The sequence below is a fragment of the Monodelphis domestica genome, chromosome 5 (genome assembly GCF_027887165.1).
Source record: "Monodelphis domestica isolate mMonDom1 chromosome 5, mMonDom1.pri, whole genome shotgun sequence".
Classification (NCBI taxonomy): Eukaryota; Metazoa; Chordata; class Mammalia; order Didelphimorphia; family Didelphidae; genus Monodelphis; species Monodelphis domestica.
This window is the reverse complement of record NC_077231.1, coordinates 117,480,863-117,501,249: the sequence shown is the minus strand read 5'-3', so window position 1 is coordinate 117,501,249 and position 20,387 is coordinate 117,480,863. Positions and strand designations below refer to the sequence as shown.

At 36.0% G+C, this 20,387-nt stretch overlaps 1 protein-coding gene across 4 annotated transcripts in view; it reads left to right on the top strand.

Moving 5' to 3' along the window:
* LRP6 (LDL receptor related protein 6) overlaps positions 1-20,387 on the top strand; it is a 127,277-nt gene that overhangs the window by 9,039 nt on the left and 97,851 nt on the right. For all 4 annotated transcript variants that reach the window (XM_056799159.1, XM_007503718.3, XM_007503717.2 and 1 more), the window contains exon 2: positions 8,059-8,452. In XM_056799159.1, the coding sequence (XP_056655137.1) occupies positions 8,059-8,452 (394 nt within the window). The remainder of the gene's footprint in view (positions 1-8,058; positions 8,453-20,387) is intronic.

Genomic DNA, 20,387 nt, shown 5'->3' with positions numbered 1-20,387 from the left:
CCCAGCTGCCCCCTGACAATTACCTCTTAAAGAAGGAGAGTAATCCAAACATACCCATAGGCTTGACTTCTTCCCACAAAATGCCAGTTATATAACAGATCACCAAAATAGTGAATAGCAAATAGTCCATTTGTCCAATCAAAAATCAAGAAGATATTAGAGTTTTCATATTAGAATATGCCGTCATTGCATTTCTTAATTATTATTCAGTTTGAGAACTTCAGGGTTTTGCTAGAGTAGATATGTGAGAGATGGGCAGTCTGAGTCCTCTCCCAAAGTACCCTCAAAATTGTATTGTCCACTTTTATGCTCTCTTCCTGTGTACTAGGTCAACTGCCATAAGCTTCCTTAGTGTAGCATACCTATAGCAAGACTATAGTGCTGGAGTTCAAATGCAGTAGCTCCATTGCAATTAATGTAGAAAATATTTTATGGTAGAGATTCTGATGCATTTTTTCTTCTAGACAGCTTTGTAGTTTTATCCTTAAATAGGATGTTTTGGCTAAATTGATTTTCTTCCTAATAAGCTTATTGTCAATTTATTTTTCCCATTGTAGATTCTTGTTTTTATGAGGTGATATTACTCATAATCTTTGGAACATTTTACAAACGAGTTTATTTTCCAAACTGGTGTTTCCTTTGACAACAGTATCTTTCTGTTTGGCAAAAAGATAAAAAAAAATTTGTTAGCTATAGTGGCTTTTAATCCTTAAATTTAATTAATAATATTTTTCCATGGTTATATGATTCATATTTTTTCCTTCCCCTCCTCCCTTCCTCCCATAGCCAACAAGCAATTCAACTGGGTTTACATATTTCATTGATGAAGACGTATTCCCGTATTATTAATATTTGCAATAGAGTGATCATTTAGAGTCTAGATCCCCAATCATATTCCCATTAAACCATGTGATCAAGGAGATGTTTTTCTTCTGCATTTCTACTCCCACAATTCTTCCTCTGGATATGGATAGTTTTCTTATGAGTCCCTCAGAATTGTCCTGGGTCATTGCATTGCTGCTAGTAGAGAAGTCCATTACATTTGATTGTACCACAGTGTATCAGTCTCTGTGTACAATGTTCTCCTGGTTCTTCTCTTTTTGCTCTGCATCAATTCCTGGAGGTCTTTCCAGTTCACATGGAATTCCTCCAGTTCATTATTGCTTTCAGCACAATAAGTATTCCATCACCAACAGATACCACAGTTTGTTCAGTCAGTCCCCAATAGAAGGGTATCCCCTCATTTTCCATTTTTTTTTGCCACCATAAAGAACAAGTTTAGCTTCTTTTGATGACTTATTTACCATCATTAAATTTGCTTAGGAAATGGTGATACTGTGTTGATCTGTTTTGTTTCTTTCCTATTTTTTTCAATGTTAGCAGTTTAGTATTTAAATGATATTATATTTTTACTTTTCTAATTTAATATTTTGAGACAGTTTTCTTCACAAATTGAGAATCTGATTTCATTGAAGATGCATAAATAACTCACATAAGTAACCATTCATTCCCCAGCTTCAAAATTAAACTCTTACCTTCTGTCTTAGAATTGCTACTAAAGTATTAGATTCAAGGCAGCAGAGTGGTAAAAAAACTAGGCAGTTGGGGTTAAGTGACTTGCCCAGTGTCTGAGGCCACATTTGAACCCAGGACTTCTGGTTTCCAGGCCTGGTTCTCTATCCACTGAGATACCTTGCTGCCCCTGATTTTGTTTTTAATGAGGATAATTGGTACTTTTCATTTCAAATGTCTCATGAGTTTCTGAATGAAAATATTTATGATATAGGCATAGAGATTTCTTATAGTTTGTGAACCTTTGGCCTCTTGTTTTTTGTTTCTGTTAATTCTGCCTCCACTATGTCTTGTTATATTTATTCCATCATCTCTATTTCTGTTAGCATCACAATAGTATACAGCTTTATTACTACTTTTCTTGAACTATTTTGAGAACCTCTTAATAGGTCTTTTTCCATTTTAGTTAGCTTTCCTAACCATCTTTCACATCTTATTCTATTTAGGTGTGGTCATATCATACCCCTGGTTAAAATTTTTTAGTTTTTTCTGATTGCCTCCTGAGTAAACTTCAGGTGCCTTTGGACCATAGAATAATAAATATACCTACTGATAAAAAGGCCCTACTTTGCATCTGGTCCAATCCCCTTATGTTATGAATGACAAAACTGAGGCCCATGGAGGTGTGAGTTACTCACTACTTGGTCTGGGTAAGTGGCTGATGGCAGAGTCTTTGTTCTCCACTGTGCTGTGCTGCTTCTCTTTACATTTTTGCAGACATTCTTCTGAAATTTAGTGCTGTTTTATTTCCAACTTCATCATATTTTCCAGCCTTTCAGTACTCCTTTCATTAGTAAACGACACTCGGCTTCTTCCCATACATATCCTGTGCTTTCCTTTCTGATGCCTGGAGTGTCTACTTCTTTGTTCCTCCCTACCATTGGAATTCCTCTCCATCTTCAGATCCTACCTCCTCTATGTCTACTCTAAACTCTAATCCTCCTGGTGGTAATGAGCTTTTCACCTTCCAACCTCATTCAATCCTCTCCTTGTTGCCTCTTATACACTTCTCATGTGTTATTCTGAATCTCAATCATGAAAGTGCTGTATTTATGGACAGTTCTGCAGATTCCATGAGTGCAGAGAGTTCATAGCAAAGGTTCTTTGTGTCTCCCAATCCTAGCATAGAGCTTTTGTGTTCAGGAGGGTCTACTTCTTTTTAACCTAATGTGGAATGAGAAGTTAGCAGATCAGTAATGTTATTTCTAATCTTGATTAGTCAACTGCTTGATAATTTAGAAGAATAGATTGATTCATTTTCAATTAATTATAATAAAACATTGGAAATAACAGTAGTTTATTCTGCTATATTATGACAGTATTTTAAAATTGAATGATTACCAATATTTTTTGATTGCCATTCTGGATGTGTGGAGTAGATTATGAAGGGATTTGAATTCCAAACAGAGGTTTTATATTTCATATAAGTTTATTGAGTAGGAGTTGAGGATGTATGACATGCTCAGATGTGTACTTAAGGAAGTTTATTTGACAGCTTGCTGGGGAATAGACTGGAGTGGGAAAAGATAAGAAAAGACCAAAAATCCATAGGCTTTGATAACAGATATAGGGGGTGAGAGATGACATGCAGATTGTAAGTTGGGGTGACTGGGAGGTTGGTGGTACCCTCAACAGTAATGGAGAGGTTATAGGAAGAGAGAAGAATAGGAAGAGAGAAGAATTTTAGGGAAAAGATAAATTCAGTTTAAGATGTCTACTAGACATCCAATTAGAGATGCCTAATATTTGGAAATATAGTACTGGAAGTCAGCAAAGAAATTAAGACCAGACTTTTTATTTTTGGAATCATCAGCATAGAGAAGATAACTGAATCCACGGGAACCAATGATATCAAGTAAAATAATATAGGGACAGAAAAAAATAGGGCCCAGGACAAGTCCTAAGGAACATCCATGATTAGGTACAACTTGGATGAAGATATAGCTCAGGAGTTTGTGGAGGAGCAATTAGGTGGGAGAAAAGCCAGGAGAAAGAAAGGTGCTCCCAAAACCTAGAGAACATAGAGAGTGCCACAGGCCAGAAAAAGATCAAGAAGGATAAGGTTTGAGAAAAGACCATTAGATTTGGCTATGAAGAGAACATTGGCAATTTGGAGAGAGCTGTTTGGTTGAATGAGTTTGGAGGAGAAGACTATAAAGAGTTAAGAGAGTGAGAGCAAAGGAAGTGGAGATAATCTACTGGAGAAGACTGCAGGGTTTTTCTTGGCAAGAAGGGGCCACCTCATTATGAGGCAGCTAGTTAGTTGGCACAGTGGAGAGTGAATTGGCCCTGGAGTCAGGAAGACCTGAATTTAAGTCTGACTTCAGATACTTGTTCTCTATGTGACTCTGGGTAAGCACTTATAACTCTTTATGTCTGAGTTTCCTCAATTGTAAAATGGGGATAATAATAGAACCTACCTCCCAATGTTGTTGGGAAGATAAAATTGAAATAATATTTGTAAAGCACTTAGCTGCTTGATTCTGGTTCTGTTCACTCATTACCAATTTATAAAAGTATTATCTGATACATTGTCCTTTTTGTCATTTCTTATAGAATAATACTAATCTATTATAGTCATATGCTTTAATTTGTTCAATCTATTCCCAATTTATGATCAATCACTTTGTTTTCAGTTATTTTCTATAATAAAAATGTTGCCATAAATATTTTTGTGCTTATGGTTTCCTTCACTTTTCTTTTGACCTCTTTGGGATATGTGTATAGGAGAAATATTACTCAAAGGGTACAATGTTTTGACTTTTGGTATACTTGCAAATTGCTTTTCAGAATGATTAGAATTGATAACTCCTTTAACTAAATTGATAGATTCAGAATTGATAGCTCAACTGTACATTGATGGATCTCTTCTCCAGTACTGCTAGCAATTGCCATTTCTTTTTTTTTTGGTCATATTTGCTGGTCTGATTGCTAGAAGTTTAACCAGAGCTCTGATTTCCATCCATTCCACTCATTATTAGTGATTTAGGGTATTTTTCATATGGATATTGATAGCTTGAATTTCTTCCTGTGAGAACTTTCTGTTCACATTTTTTTGATTTTTGATACCTATTGGAGAATGCTTTCATTTTTATTTATAGCAATCCCTCTATCAGATATCAGATTTTTATTGGAGAACTTTTGAGGGGGAGGGCCCAGGATTTTTATTTTGCATATGCAAACACACTTTTCAGTATTAACCAGTCAATGTCCATTTTATTTCTTCTTTATCCTTTGTTTGATTAAGTGTTTTCTCTATTCATAGTTGAAAGATCTTTCATTTTTTCCTCAGGTCTGTTAGATATTTAATTTGAAGAAATAGATCAAATCCATGATTGACTTTTGTGAGTAATAAAAACCAGGAGAACAACTTTAGTAGTTACAGAAATATATTTATCTGACCTTATGATTATTAATATAAAGTAAAATCTAAGACAGAGAGATGTGTACTGACCAAAGCTGTTTACTTTTGTAATTGAATCTATGGAGTTGAAATTGAAGAAGTATTTACTGTAGAAGGTGAGAACCTTTGGATGATTGTGTGCCAAAATCTCTGAAGAAATTTTGTTCAGCTTCAGAACCTTGCAGATTCATAATTATTCAAAAGTTTGTCATAACTAAAAGTAAAAACAGTGTTAGTGAAAAAACAAACAAACATGTTTTAGTTGGTTAGGTGACCAGTAGAGCTGGGTCTATCAATACACATATCTTGGAATTCCACTGGAAATGGAGAGTTGTCTGGGTTCCAAATTGAACAATAAGAGGAAAGGAGGCAGAATTGCATTTAGTTCTTTTAATGTTGCCCTCAATTTTTTCCCTAAAACTTTGGCTCATATTGTCATACTTCAGTTGAGATGTTTCCCAGCCTTAAAATGCTACTCTGAAAGGAATTTAAATAGGTCATCCAAAGGGCAATGAAGAAGTGCACAATGGCTGTGAGCAGGCTGCAACATGCTACAAAAAAGGAATTATGTAGAAAAAATGGTGCAAAAGATAGGAATAAATGACCATATATTGAGAGTGAGAGAACTGATGGACAGCCTTCTTGTTCCATTAGTATCTATTCATTGTCATGAAAATGAGAAGTCGTCTTTCTAACACTTTGAGTGGATCCCCTGAAGCAGATTTCTGAGAGAACAGGGACAGATTTCACAAAGGATGAGCACACTTGAACAGGTTGTTATTTGTATTGTTTTGCATTGTTTTAAGGAACAGGGAAGCGAAGGGAATATTTATTAAGTGCCTGTGATTTAACTGGGCACTGTACTTAGAATTTTACAAACTATCTCATTTGATCTTCAAAACAGCCTTGTGAGGTAGGTGCTGTTGTTATCCCTATTTTACATTTGAAGAAACTGAGGCAGAAAGAAGTTAAGTGTTTTGTTCTAGGCGGATAGCTAGTAAATGTCCGAGTATCCACATACGCAGATAATTACCATCAGGCTTCAAACATGAAAGCTGTATTAAAAAATAAGGGTGTATTCCTACCTAGCCAGTTGAAAAACTTGTGTGCATGTATATTCAAGTATACATACTTTTGAACTTGTAAATACCCTTTCTCTTTGGCATATTCAAGATAGTAAACTAATTTCTACTCTAATAGCTATTCACATTTAATATTAGTTTGGGCTATTAGAAAACTTTAGTAATCTTGAGGTGGTAGAGTCTTCCCTTCAAGGATAAAGTTTTATGCTTTGATTTTGTAATAATCCTTTCAGCTAGTAGGAATGAAAATTTGATGGAGTTATTGCAACATAGTTTTGGTCTTATCTATAGTGTTGATACCCCTTAATTATATTCTCTAAGTTAATGTTCTTGCTAACCACAACTTTCAAATCAGTAAATGTCAGTGGTCTGGTAAGTAATATTTTTTTCAACCCAAAAAACGATTTAATGTACATTCTTTCAGTTTGATAAAGCATTTATGCAACTTAACATTTCTTTTTTTTTAGTTGCATCTTTTTTGAAGGATTTATTTTTTTTTTTCATTTTTTATTGTCATGAGAAACACAATTTCATATTGGCCAGTGTTGTAAGAGCAAACTCATACATAACAAAACCCCCAAAATAAAACCATAAATACACTGATGTGAAAGAGAATTCCCAACAGTTATTTTCTCTGGAGGTAGATAGCATTCACCATCATAAGTCTTTCAGGATTGTCCCAGATCATTGCATTGCTGAGAATAGCCAAGTTTTCACAGATAATAATTGTCCAATATTTCTGTTACTGTGTACATTATTCTCCCATTTCTGCTTATTTCTCTCTGCACTGGTTCCTGCAGATCTTTCCACTTTTTCCTAAAATCATCTGGCTTATCATTTCTTATAGCAAAATAGTATTCCTTTACTAACACATGCCACAATTTGTTTAGCCATTCCCCAGTTGATGGACATCCCTTTCGGTAGCCAATTTTTTGCCACCATAAAAAAGAGCAGCTATAAATATTTTTGTACAAGTAGATTCTTTCCCCTTTTTTATTATCTCTTTGGGATATAGACCCAGGACTGGATCAAAGGGCATACACAGTTTTATAGCGCCTTGGGTATATTTCCAAATTGTCCTCCAGAATGGTTGGATCAGTTCACAATTCCACCAGCAATGCATCATTGTCCCAATTTTGTCACATCCCTTCTAACATTTGCCACTTTTCTTTTCTACCATATTGGCCAAGCATTTGGTATTTGGTAGGTGTGAAGTGGTACTTCAGCATTGTTTGAATTTGCATTTCTCTGATCAAAATAGATTTAGAACATTTTTTTCATATGATTATTGATGGCTTTGATTTCTTCATCTGAAAATTTGCTTGTTCATATCTTTTGACCATTTGTCAATTGGGGAATGGAATGGCTTGTATCCTCGAAATTTGACTTAGTTCTTTATAAATTTGAGAAATTCGACCTTTATCAGAGACATTTGTTATAAAAAATTTCCCCCAGTTTTAACATTTCTTTTCAATACATTTTTATTTCTTTTTATTGGCTTTGATTACTTTTAGTAGACCCTGTGTAAAGGATAATGCAATAATAATATATGAGGTAGATAAAAAATGGAAAAATATGTGACCTTGTAGAAGAAATTTAATAGCAAAAGACAATCTTAGATGTATTCTCCCTCACATCAACTTCTGTACCTCTTCCTTTTCCTTCAAGTCTCTCATACACTGGAATGGTCCAAAATATATGCCTTGATATAGATTGTGAGTTTTTTTTAAGACTGGAGGTATATGTGCAAATAATGAAATAACCACTTTTTAGTGGCTTGGTTGTTGCAGACAAGATAGAGATTTCACTAGATAACCTCTAAGGTTGTGTGATTCACCACAATAAAATTTTAAAATTGCCAATTTCTGTTTTTAATCAGTGGGTTCTTAATAATATTAACTTATTATAGTGAATAAAAACTAAAAATATCTTAACTTTAGGTCTGAAATCTAATTCATCTAAGTTAAACTTTCTTATCTGTAAATTTCTTTTCTTTTATAGGGGCCCCCTTGTTGCTTTATGCAAATAGACGGGATTTACGACTGGTGGATGCCACCAATGGCAAAGAGAATGCTACAATTGTGGTTGGAGGTTTAGAGGATGCAGCTGCAGTGGACTTTGTTTTTGACCATGGCTTAATATACTGGAGTGATGTAAGTGAAGAAGCCATTAAACGAACAGAATTTAACAAAACCGAGAGTGTACAGAATGTAGTCGTTTCTGGATTATTATCCCCTGATGGACTGGCCTGTGATTGGTTGGGAGAAAAATTATACTGGACAGATTCTGAAACTAATCGGATTGAAGTTTCCAATTTAGATGGAACTTTAAGAAAAGTATTATTTTGGCAAGAGTTGGACCAGCCAAGAGCTATTGCTTTGGATCCTGCAAACGGGTAAGTTTTATTTACAAAATTAATTTAATCCCTTAAAAATATTTAATTTTAGTAACTTAGGAGTTCTTTGAATAGATTTGAACTAGCAAGTTAATAAATTCATAGGAAAAGCTTATTAATAAGAGTATTTCTGTAGTATGAAGAATGGAATATTTGGTTAGGACTATTTGTGTTTTGCTAGTTCTTTGTATGTGTATTATGTAAAGTGCTTCATGAGCCTGATGTCCAATGTAAATGCAGTCTAGTATAATTGATTTGTTTTTCTACCTTTTTTTAATAAAGAAGTTGATGGAGAAAGGGAAAGAATTAATAATTGGGAATATTTGAAGGCAGAGACTGTAAGAATAATCTTTGTATCCTATAAATTCGATTCTAGAACACATTGAATCTCTTTGCAATACTTGTGTATCTATTAGAAACTCTTAATGGCTATTTGATATGATAGAATCAGTATAGTAAATCAAAAGCCATTGTTTGAATAATTCTTTTTGAGTTACCTGCTAATATACTTAGAAACAAATTATGATCTTGGGATTTATTTCCTCTAGAATGTAATATGCCACTAATAATTAATTACTTGTTGATTGCTTTTCCTTTGAGTTTTGGTTATTACAAATGAGGGAATTTTATGTAGCTTTGGTTAGAGGACATCATGAAATTTGAAAGATACTCTCTTATACATGGGACTCTGTCTTCAGGTGCCTTAGCCAGTCCCTGGTAAACTTTTTTAAAATTGAGTTATTTAGTTCCCAGTCATGCTAAATCTTCTCAGGATGAAAGGAGGGAAATAAAGATAGACTTGAGGCTATTTGCTATTCCTGGGTTTGAATCTAGAGGTGTCTATCTGAATTCTGATTATTTGTTCTCTTTATTGGCTTTAATATATTTGAGAATTTTTGGAAGTCAGGGTTTACTAAGTTATAGACAAAATAAAAGTAACTTACATCTGTGAGTTGACTGTTTCCTTATATATGTTATTGAGATGGAATAATGGATCATCTGAAGAGTTTTTTTCAGGTAAACTGAAGCTGTTTAACATTTAAATAATAAGTGAGGGGGAAGTGGAGTAAGTTATAATCTATGTAATTTTTCTTTTGCACTGGAAACTTTTGAGAAAAGATTTAAGAAGGCCAAGAACATTGAGAGAATAGTTCTATTTTTTTCTGGGTAATGGTATTGAAGCTGGAAGAGATTTTGAAGTTAAAACCACAAATTTGTTGTGAAGAACACTTTGGAACCATTGAAGGACTATTAAAAAGTATCTTCATCCACTCAGTGAATTATTAATTGCTTACAAAGCATCTACTTGGTGCTGGGGACTTCTAGACATGTAGGTTACAAAGACAAACTAGAAACAATATTTAAACTAAAGGAACTTGTATTCTGTCAATGGAGAAAATAAACATACACAAGTGTATACAAAGTAAATGCAAAGTACAGTAAAATCTCAATTAGTGTGAATATTATATCCCTGGAAGTAGTTATGTTTATTGAATTTGCAGTATTTTAAAATGTAAATAATTTAAAATTTGATGTTCCTGCTCAAAGGAAAATATGCATGGCAAATTTGAATGATACAGCCATTTTAAGGAATTTATTATTTGTACCCATTGGGACCTAGGTAAAAAAATAGTATTGTTTTGAGGGAGATACATTAGAAGGTATTAGTAAAGGCCTCATGTAGGCCCTGGTGTTTGGGTAGTGTTGTGTTATGAACATAAGATTAGTTTGATTGAACCATAGAGTACATACAGTGGAGTATTGTGGCTGGAAGGATAGAATGGGGAAAGATTGTGAAGAGCTTTAAATGTTAAATAGAATAGTTTATCCAGCCCTAATGTCTAGTCTTGTAACTGCCTTTTAGACATCTTAAACTGGACATAGCCATGTCAAATTCAATTTATCCAAATCGGAACACATTCTTTTACCACAAACCTTTCCTTCTTCCCTATTACTGTCAAAGGTGATAGTTGTTGTCTTTCATACTCAAGGAGGACCAAAGTGACATCAATATGTTTGGGCAGTGTGTCTGATCAGGCCAATAACAAGCACTGGAAAGCTCTACCACAGGTTGGACAAATGACCTATATGAACTTTGGGGATGGAGATGTCTCTAAATTTGCAAACATCCTTTTGAGTTATTGTAGTTCTGCTTTGCTCACAGTGTGAAGATAATTTTAGGGTTTGACTTAAAATCTAGATTTAATTGGCCGCCAGGAGAAGTCCCAAATAAAATACCCAAGTCAGTCTGGAAATTTAATTAATATAGAGGGAAGGAATTTAAGGGGAAGGAGGGAAGAGGATATAGGATTTCTCCTGCCTGGCCTGTGCCAGGGGGAGTTTAAAATTCCCTCCTCTAGTTCTCTGAAGAAGATTAGAGGCTTCTAAGAGGATAAAGTTGGAAAAAGTAAAGGAGGGAAACTCAGCCAGAAACTTACCACTGAACCAGACAATAGCTTGTAGCCACCCTAAGATGCTGAAAGACCCAGCACACTGCTATCAGCCAACTCTGCCGTAAAAGGTACAGGAGAGAGGAAATGAGCCAATATATAGACCTTTCACTCTTGTGTCTCCTCCTCTAAATGCCCATTCTTTTTAGTTCTCATATTCTTTGATTAGATTATATCTTTAGAGTTACTTAATGCTTCTTTGTTAAGTTCACCTTTTGTGAGTTACTTAACCTTTTTGATTAATTTAACCTTTATAGTTACTTAACACCTTTTCGTATTAAAATCTTAAAATAGACTTAGCTTAAAGTTCTAGCTTCACTATAAGGTAAGAGTTAAGTACCTTCATTCTTCAATCAGGAGATTATAACTTTATCTTCCCCTAAAGTATGGTCTAAGTAGGGTGGAGTAATTTAGAGTTCCCAAGACATTCCTGATTTTGTTAAACTAAGTATCTTCATTGTTACAATCAGGAAATAGCTAAATCCAATCTTCACAAGAGGGCACAAGACTTGGGATACAGGTATGCCATGAGGGATGTCTGGTCCTGTGCCAGAATCTCTCATATCTTACAAACCATATCAGAGTTCTTTAGAGGGACCTTGAAAGTGTTCTTGTATTGCTTCTTCTGACTTCCCTGTGAGTGCTTTCCTTGTGTGAGTTCTCTGTACAATAGTCTTTTAGATAAGCATGCATTTGGAATTTGGGCTACTGTGGCCAGCCCATTGAAGTTGTACTCTGAAGTAGAGTTTGAATGTTTGGCAGTTCAGCTCAACAGAGGACCTGAGTATCTTGTAGTTATCTTGCCAGATGACCTTCATTATCTTCCTAAGAGAATTCAAATGGAAGCAATTCAGGTCCTTGTCATGGTGCTGATATACTGTCCAGGTTTGATACCCATACAACAGTGAAATCTGCACAATGCTCTGTAGACCTTCAGTTTCTTAGGCAGCCTGCTTAATACCTTTTTTCTCTCACACTTTCTTTTGGAGCCTCCCCAAAACTGGGGTAGTTCTGGCAATGCATTCATCAACTCGCAAGATAAGGTACCAGCCTGTTACCAAGTCCTGTTACTTTTACTTTCCCAACATCTCTTCAATACACTCCCTTCTCTATGTTGCCACTCTGGACAGGCTCTCATTATCTCATGCTTGGACTATGGCAGTAGGCTTCTGTTTGGTCTTCCTCAAGTTCTCTCCCTACTTCAACCCATCCTCCACACAGCTCCCAAAGTGATTTCCCTAAAGTGAAGATCTGATCATGTCTTCCCCCTCTACTAGAGTAAATTCTAATGGCTTTCTGGTACTTTCAAGATAGAATGTAAAAATTGTTTGGCTCTTAATCTCTTTCATAACTTGGCTTCCTTTTTCCTTTCCAATTTTCTTACAATTTATTCCCCTCAATATACACTGAGATCCAGCGTGGGACTTCCTTGTTTTTTTTTTAAACTGTCTTTTTACAGGCTGTACCTCATCCTGGAATGCTCTGTCTCTTGGCTTCCTTTAAGAATGGGATCAAATTACCCCTTCTGCAAGAAGCCTTTCTCCTCAAACTAAAGTGTGTCTATGACCTGGGAAAAGGAGTCTTTATCTTTTTCCTTTTACACTTTCCCTTGGTGATCCAAATTTGCCTGTGGTTTGATTTGTTTAGTTTATGACATTCCTTCCTGAATTTACCTTGCCTCTTTATCCTTACCTCCTTGCTCTCTAGTGAGTTAAATTTATTTCTGCACTCAACTCTGTTGTATTGATGTAATCTACCCTCCATCTTACCCCTGACCATTTCAGATGAAAGTAAAGTTCAGATGTTGTATGTTTCTCCCATTCCATCCTCTGTAAACTTGCAGACTCTCAATTATGTGAGATATTTTTTTCCTTTCCCAACCAGTTTACCTCCTGTTCCCTTTTCTTTTAAGAGAATCAAAATAGCAGGAAGCACTTCCAGGTACCCCTGGGAGTGTCTTATTTAATTCCCTCTATAATCCCTGATACCCTGATATTCCCTGGTCTTGTATCATTTTGTTTGGTCCCTTGTGATTACTTCTTTTTATATTTTTGTGTTTCTTTTGACTACTGTGGTTTGTTTTTTAGAGTTTATTCTTAGCTCTAGTTTTTTCTTTAGGAAAGTTTGGAAATACTATACTTTATTTCATTAAATGTCTATCCTTGAGGGGCAGCTGGGTAGCTCAGTGGATTGAGAGCCAGGCCTAGAGATGGGACTGGCCTCAGACACTTCCTAGCTGTGTCACCCTGAGCAAGTCACTTAACACCCATTGCCCCCTTACCACTCTTGTGCCTCAGAACCAAGATGGAATGTAAGGGTTTTTTAAAAAAATGTCTATCCCTGAAAGCTGGCTCTATCCCAATTATTCCTGGGTAAGTTATTCTTGGTTGTAAGTCTTCATTTTTTGCCTTTGGAACATCATAGTGTTCTTTTCATAGTGTTGGCTGCTAAATCTTGTGTAATTCTGACTATGGCACTTTTGTATTTTCTGGTTGTTTGCATTATTATTACTTTGACCTAGAAATTTGGATTTTTGTCTCTGATGTTCTCAGTTTTCATTTTGGATTTTCATTAAGGAGATGGCCAGTTGATTCTTATACATTTGTAGTATCCTGATATAACCTCTACTGCTACCATCAGAATTCTTTTTAACTGGTACATATAATTTACTTTTTATAGCATATTACTGAAAAATTATGTCGTTATGGTCAAAGGGTATGAACAAGCAATTTTCAAATGAAGAAATCAAAGTTATCCATAATCATGTGACAAAATGTTCTGAATCACTCTTGATTAGAGAAGTGCAAATTAAAACAATGCTGAGATGCCACCTCATATCTATCAGATTGGCTAATATAACAGTAAAGTGGTAAATGTTGGAGGGGATGTGGTAGAATTGGGACACTAATGCATTTTGGGTGGAGTTGTGAACTGATCCAACCATTCTGGAGGGCAATTTGGAACTATGCCCAAAGGGCTATAAAACTGTGCATGCCCTTTGATCCTGTAATACCATTACTGGGTCTGGATCCCAAAGAGATAATAAAAAAGGGGAAGAGCCTACTTGTACAAAAAAAATTATAGCAGCTCTGTTTTGTAGAAATTGAGGGGAAATCCATCAATTAGGGAATGGCTGAATAGATTTCATACATGTTGGTGATGGAATACTATTGTGCCATAAGAAATGATAAGCAAGATGATTTCAGAAGAAGCTGGAAAGATCTATCTGCAGGAACTGATGCAGAGCGAAGCAAGCAGATCTATCTCCAGAGAAAGGACTTGAAGGATGTGGATCAAAGCCCACCGTCTTTCACATCAGTGTATTTATGGTTTTATTTTTAGGTTTTGGTTTTGTATGTGTACTCTCATAGCAATGACCAATGTGGAAATGTGTTTTGCATGATAATAAAAATTAAATTTAAAAAAGTCATGTTGTCATTTGAAAGTAGGATTTAATTATTTGTAGGATTTTTAATAACTTTGGGTTAATTGCAAGAAAAATTTAGCTTGCCTGCAAAATTTATTTGTCCTTTATTTTACATGGCATTATTCCCCACTCCTCCCTTTACTTTAAGGTTAAATGAAGGGATGTTGGAGAGACTAAGGTAAAAAGTATTTGTTTAACAATTGAAAATCTGCTCTGTTTGGCCTTGAATAGAACAGGGATTTCTGTCTGTCTTTTGTACTTAGGGTTAAAATTTCAGAAATTACATTAATTTTTAATTTTGCACTCATTGTATGCATAAACTTTGTTACAAAGATTACCTATTGTATATTGAGTTTATTTTGAAACTCTTCCTTGACTGCAGTATCCTTGTATTCTGATAGCATTATAGTATTTAGAACTTGAGAATTTGAGTGATTTACCCAGTTTTAGATTAGCAGTGTCTCCTGAGATTCAAACTTAGGTACTTACCTCCAAGTCCTTTGTCCTCTCTTATACATTTTGCCCCTTCCTATCCATTTGACCATTTCTCTTCATTCGGCCTAACTATATCTTCTAAAGTTTTTTTCTTTAGCTTTTTGTTTTTCCCCCTATATATTTTCTTCCTTATAGATAATATCTTGAACTTTGAAACTTTATAGAAAACTTCTTTTTGCTCCCTGGATCATAGCATTTAGAATTGGAAGGGATCATGGAGATCATCCAGTCTCAGTTCTTCATTTTACAGTTGGAGAAACTAAAGCACATTAAAGGGAAAGAAAGCCCAAGAACAAAAAAAGACTTAGTCAGTAGAGATAACTAGGTAATACTATGGATAGGGTACTACATAAAGAATCAGGAAGACCTGAATTCAGATGTGACTTCAGGCATTAGCCATGTGACCCCAGGGGCAAGTCATGTCATCTACTTCTGCCTCAGTTTCCTCATTTTAAAAATTGAGGTAATAGTAGCATCTACTTCCAAGGATCAGATGAGAGAATAATTGTAAAATGTTCTGCAAACCTTACATTGCTAAGTCATAGCTGGTTATTATCTGAATTCAGATTTTGTAGATATAAATATTGGGCTCTTTCCACCAGCTGTTTCTTTTTTAATTTTAAACCCTTATCTTTTGCCCATTGGTTCCAAGCAGAAGAGCTGTAAGGACTAGGCAATGGGGATTAAGTGACTTGCTCAGGGTGACACAGCTAGGAAGTGTCTGAGGTCAAAATTTGAACCCAGGACCTCCCATCTCTGGACCTGGCTCTCAATCCACTGAGCCACCCAGCTGCTCTCTCCATCACCTGTTTCTATTTCCCCAGTAATCCATGCTCAAATCCAGGGAATTGTCTAGTTAGAGAGATAGGTTGATATGTAGGTCATTCTAATGAACTGATGATCAGCTAGACTGTGTGCTCTCTGTGCTGAAGAAGGAAGGAGGCAAGGAAAGAAATTGAATAGGGGAAGGCAACACATAGAGGAGCAGGAAAATGGGGAGAGGACAGGGCAGTTGAGGTAGAAAAGGCGCTGCTGATCAGAGAGAGCCAGCAATGAAGTAAGCTGGCAGCATGGCTGGGGGCTCCTGAAGGTAAGGCAGTCTTGTGCATGTGATCTCATGTATAACACTTACCCTTTGGTTGCCAGGACCTGTCAATTTGACATTTTGCCAAGGTGACTTTTTCTTTTCATTACCATTGCTATCATGTAGCCATATCATTGCATACTTGGGCTTCTCTTCTTGACTAACTAATCTCATTGTCCAACCTTTTTTGTTTCTGTCCTGTATTCTGCATATTTTCAAAACCAAATTAACTTTTCTAAAAAATTGTCTTCACTACATTCTTTAAAAAGTTTTACTAATTGGAAACTAAAAGGATGTCCATCAATTGGGGAATGACTGAACAAATTGTGGTATATGATAGTGATGGAATATTGTTGTGCTATAAGGAATGATGAACAGGATGATTTCAGAAAGAGCTGGAAGGACCTACATGAACTAATGTGGAGTGAAATAAGCAGAACCAGGAAAACACTATACATAATAATGGCAATGTTGGGGAATGATCAAATGTGATAGACTTCGCTATTAACAGCAGTACAGTGATCCAGAACAATTCTAAGGGACTTATGAAAAAGAATGCAATCTACCTCCAGAGAAAGAACTATTGGAATAGGAATGCAGATGAAAGCATAATTTATCACTTGTTTATTTGGGTATATGATTTAGGGTTTTGGTCTTATAAGATTATTCACTTCCAAAAATGAATAATATGAAAATGTTTTGCATGATAATACATGTATTAACCAGATTGAATTGCTTGCCAGCTCTGGGAATGGGGGAGGGGGAGGGAGGGAAGAATGGAGGGAGACAATTTGGATCATATAAGTTTGGAAAACTTACGTAGAAATTTGTTATTAAAATAAAAATAATTAAAAAAAAGTTTCACTAACCAGAGTATAAAGTCCAAAGCATGGTTTTCAAGGGCTAAATTTATTTTTTTAGTTTTGTTTCATGTCAGTCTCCTCCCGAAAACTCCAGATAAGTGAAATTGTCTCTTTCCTGAGGGTACTTTGAGTATTCCTTTCTCCTTGGATTTATTCATATCCTCTCCTTGAAATTTTCTCTTTGCATATTTGTGTTGTATGGAGACAACATGTTGTAAGGTTGTAGTTGGTAAACTTTTTTGTAAAAAGCTGGATGGTAAATCTTTTAGGCTTTGTGGGTTAAGAGGAAAAATCAAAGGATATTATATGGGTACTTAAGTTACAAGAAAGAAAGCAAATTCTCATAATTTTTATTGACAAAATGCAAAATATAATAGAATACAATTTTTTATAGTATAGGTCTATGCTAATGAGAAGAATTTTTTGGAGGGGTGTAGTGACTTAATAGCAATTCATAGTGTTCCCTATCATCAAAATTGATTGGAAATGTTTGTTAATGCTGAACTCTAGTGATGTTTTACATATTTAGTTTTTGAAAGTGGTTTTTCACACAGATAGATACTGCCAAATACTGTTGTCAGTCTATGAGCTTATGATTTTAATTGAGCATATATTAATTAGTTGGAAGGCATTTGTAGAATGGTTAGATTCTTCTCTTGATATGTCTTTAATGTGTTTATACATTGTAGATTAATGACTTCTTTTTCATTATTTGGTGAAAGCTCTTCAGTGACAGTTAAAGGGATTTTGAAATATGGAAATTTCTTTTGCAGTTTCATCAAGGTCTGAAAAATGCCACTGGTACTGTAGTTTGCTTGGAAACTATACTTGAAATTTGTGTGGGAATGGAGCCTTATTTTAACTTTCGATGGCACTGGAAATGTGTAAAGTAGCATCACATTATTTGTGATTCAAACATTGTTAGTTGAATTGACTTTGCTGCAGTATGGTGGTAGTAGTCTCTCGGTAACTGAGGAAGACGATTGTCTTTGTGCGTTTTTGTGCACAAAGACACTTGTGCATGAAGATTTAAGTGGAAAAGTCGATGCACAGAGACAATCCCACTCTCTCGGCGTTGGAAGCCTGGGTCCATTGGCACGAAAAGTTGTTACACCTGGAGACTTCCTCAGCTGCATTGGATGGCCGTGTTGTCTTTTGTGCTCCAACACGCCCTGAGCACTCCACAGTGCTTTGCTGCCTCGCCATCTCAGCCGTTGAACCTTCTTGTTGGTTTCTTCCGTCTGTTCCGCCAAAACAGTCTTCACATGTTGGGTGAGCAAAGCCCAGGTTCACCAGGAGTCCACGACGACCTGATGGCTACCCTCACAAGGTTTAGCCGGCCTGTCGAAGCCGTTGCCCGGGGTATGGCCGCTGCCGCATGCTAGCAGCTACTGGGAGCCACAAGTGAGAGCTGGGTGTCAGGTGAGGGTCAGAGGCTGGAGAGCTGCCCTAGGAGGGCTCGACAAGCCCTCCATACCAGAGATACTACTCCTCCCTGAGCACCCCAGTATATTTCATATATAAACACTCTTTTGCCTTGAAGTTTTGTACTGAGTTTAGAAACATTAACAAGTCTGCAGCAAAAATTAATTTCCAAAGCCATTTAGTACTTGCTGATTCTATTTGAGGGAACAGTTCAAATTCAGAAAGAATGTTTATTTCTGCTCTGATGTAAAAAAAAATTACAATAAAGCTTTTTAATTCCTCCTTTTTCCTAGTTTTGATATGATGGTGATTTTTAAAAATGTGATTGGCATTAATACAACTCATGGCACTCAGAACACTTTAGTTGTACCTCTATCTCTGTGATTTGTGGATAACAGCCATGTGAAAAAACACTATGGACAGCCTCTAATTACTCAACCCTGCAGTTGTAGGTGAAAGCAGCCATAGACAATATACAAATAACAATGTGACTGTGCCATTTATTTTAAAATATAAAAACCATTTTCAGCTTGCAGACCATACAAAAACAGGTGGCGGGTTGGATTTGACCTGTGGACTATAGTCTACCCACTTAAGGAAAGAGTCTTACTTTTAGAGTTTAAACTATGTGACTTTAAATCCTGGCTCTTGTCCCTTAAAACATCCCTGTGTAATCTTGGATAAGTCATTTAACCTCTTCTTTGTTTATCGTTCTCCAAAGGAGAGATGATTTGTACTGTTTACCTGAGAGTTGTTATGAAATTAAAAATATATGTAAAGGAATTTTGTTTATCTTAAAGCTTTGTGTAAATATAAACTTAATGTCTTAAATTCTAGCACTCTTAAGATCCAAGTAAAATTTAACCTCTTACATGAAGCCTTTCTGAGAATTTCAGTTAGATATATATATAATCTCTTCTTGATATAATGGGCAGTATTCTTATTATCTTATCTCTTCATAGGTTGTAAACTACTAATGGCACCTACTATATATATATATATATATATATATATATATATATATATATATATATATATATATATATATCTGGGTTATATCCTAGGACTGTGATGGCAAACCAATGGAATGCATGCCAAAAGGGCATGCAGAGGCCTCTCTGTGGGCACTCCTGCAATTATCTGCCAGAGTTTGTTACTGGAAAGCCAGAGGGACTTAGGGCAGAGCTGCTTCCCTCTCCCCTTTCCATGTGCCTGAGGGCATTACTCACTTCCCCAGCCTAGCAGCCCAATGGGAGCACTTCCTCCCTCCCTTGTCTGGGAGGGGGGCAGGGCATAGCACTTGGGGAGGCAGTGTAGGCGGGTCGGGCATTCCATCTCTAAAAGGTTCTCCATCACTGTCCTAGGATACAAAGACAAAATAAAACCTGTTCTTGTTTGTTCTACTGAGCTGGGGCTGGTACTGTGTGCCTTGTGAAGAGATAGGTATATTACTGTGTAATTAGTTAAGGAAACAATGAAGAAACTAAACATATTCTATGAATATTTGAGAAGGGAGAGAGACAAGTGATTCCTGAGGAATTGAAGAAGGCTTAATAGAAGGGATGCGTCTCTTCAACTGAGCCTTTTATTAGTATTAGAAATCAGAGTTGAGTACATTCCAGATACAGAGAATGGACACACAAGTGCTTAGAAACCAGAGATAAGATGTTGAATTCCACCAACATCTAGTGGTATTGTTGAGTAAAAACGTAGTGTCCATAAGGAGAGTGAAGAAGCTAGAAATAATACAGTCAGAAAACAATTTTGATTGTAGATAGCCTTAAATTCCAGGTTTGTAATTTGCATTTTATTTTAGAGACATGACAGCTACTAAAGTTTGTTATTTTTTTAAAACAGAGTTGTGATCTAGTCAGACTTGCATCATAACTTGAGTTGGAATGGAACTTAGAAATCAACTAATCTAGTCCCCTTTCTTTAAAGGTGAGGAAACTAAGGTTTTTGGGAAAATAACTTCCCATTGGTAGTACTGTATCAAGGGAAATTACAGGGTGCAAAGAGTTTGAGTGACAAGCCCTCAAGACTCAGAATTCTCCCAGGGCTGTCAGAGTTCTAAGGAACAGTTTTGCCAACTACCACACTGGAGCTGAAGGTGAAGCCTGGAAGGTGAAGATCTGATCTCTCCTGGACTCCCCTGGACAGTTAGCAAGCAGCCTCTTTTAATTCCACCATA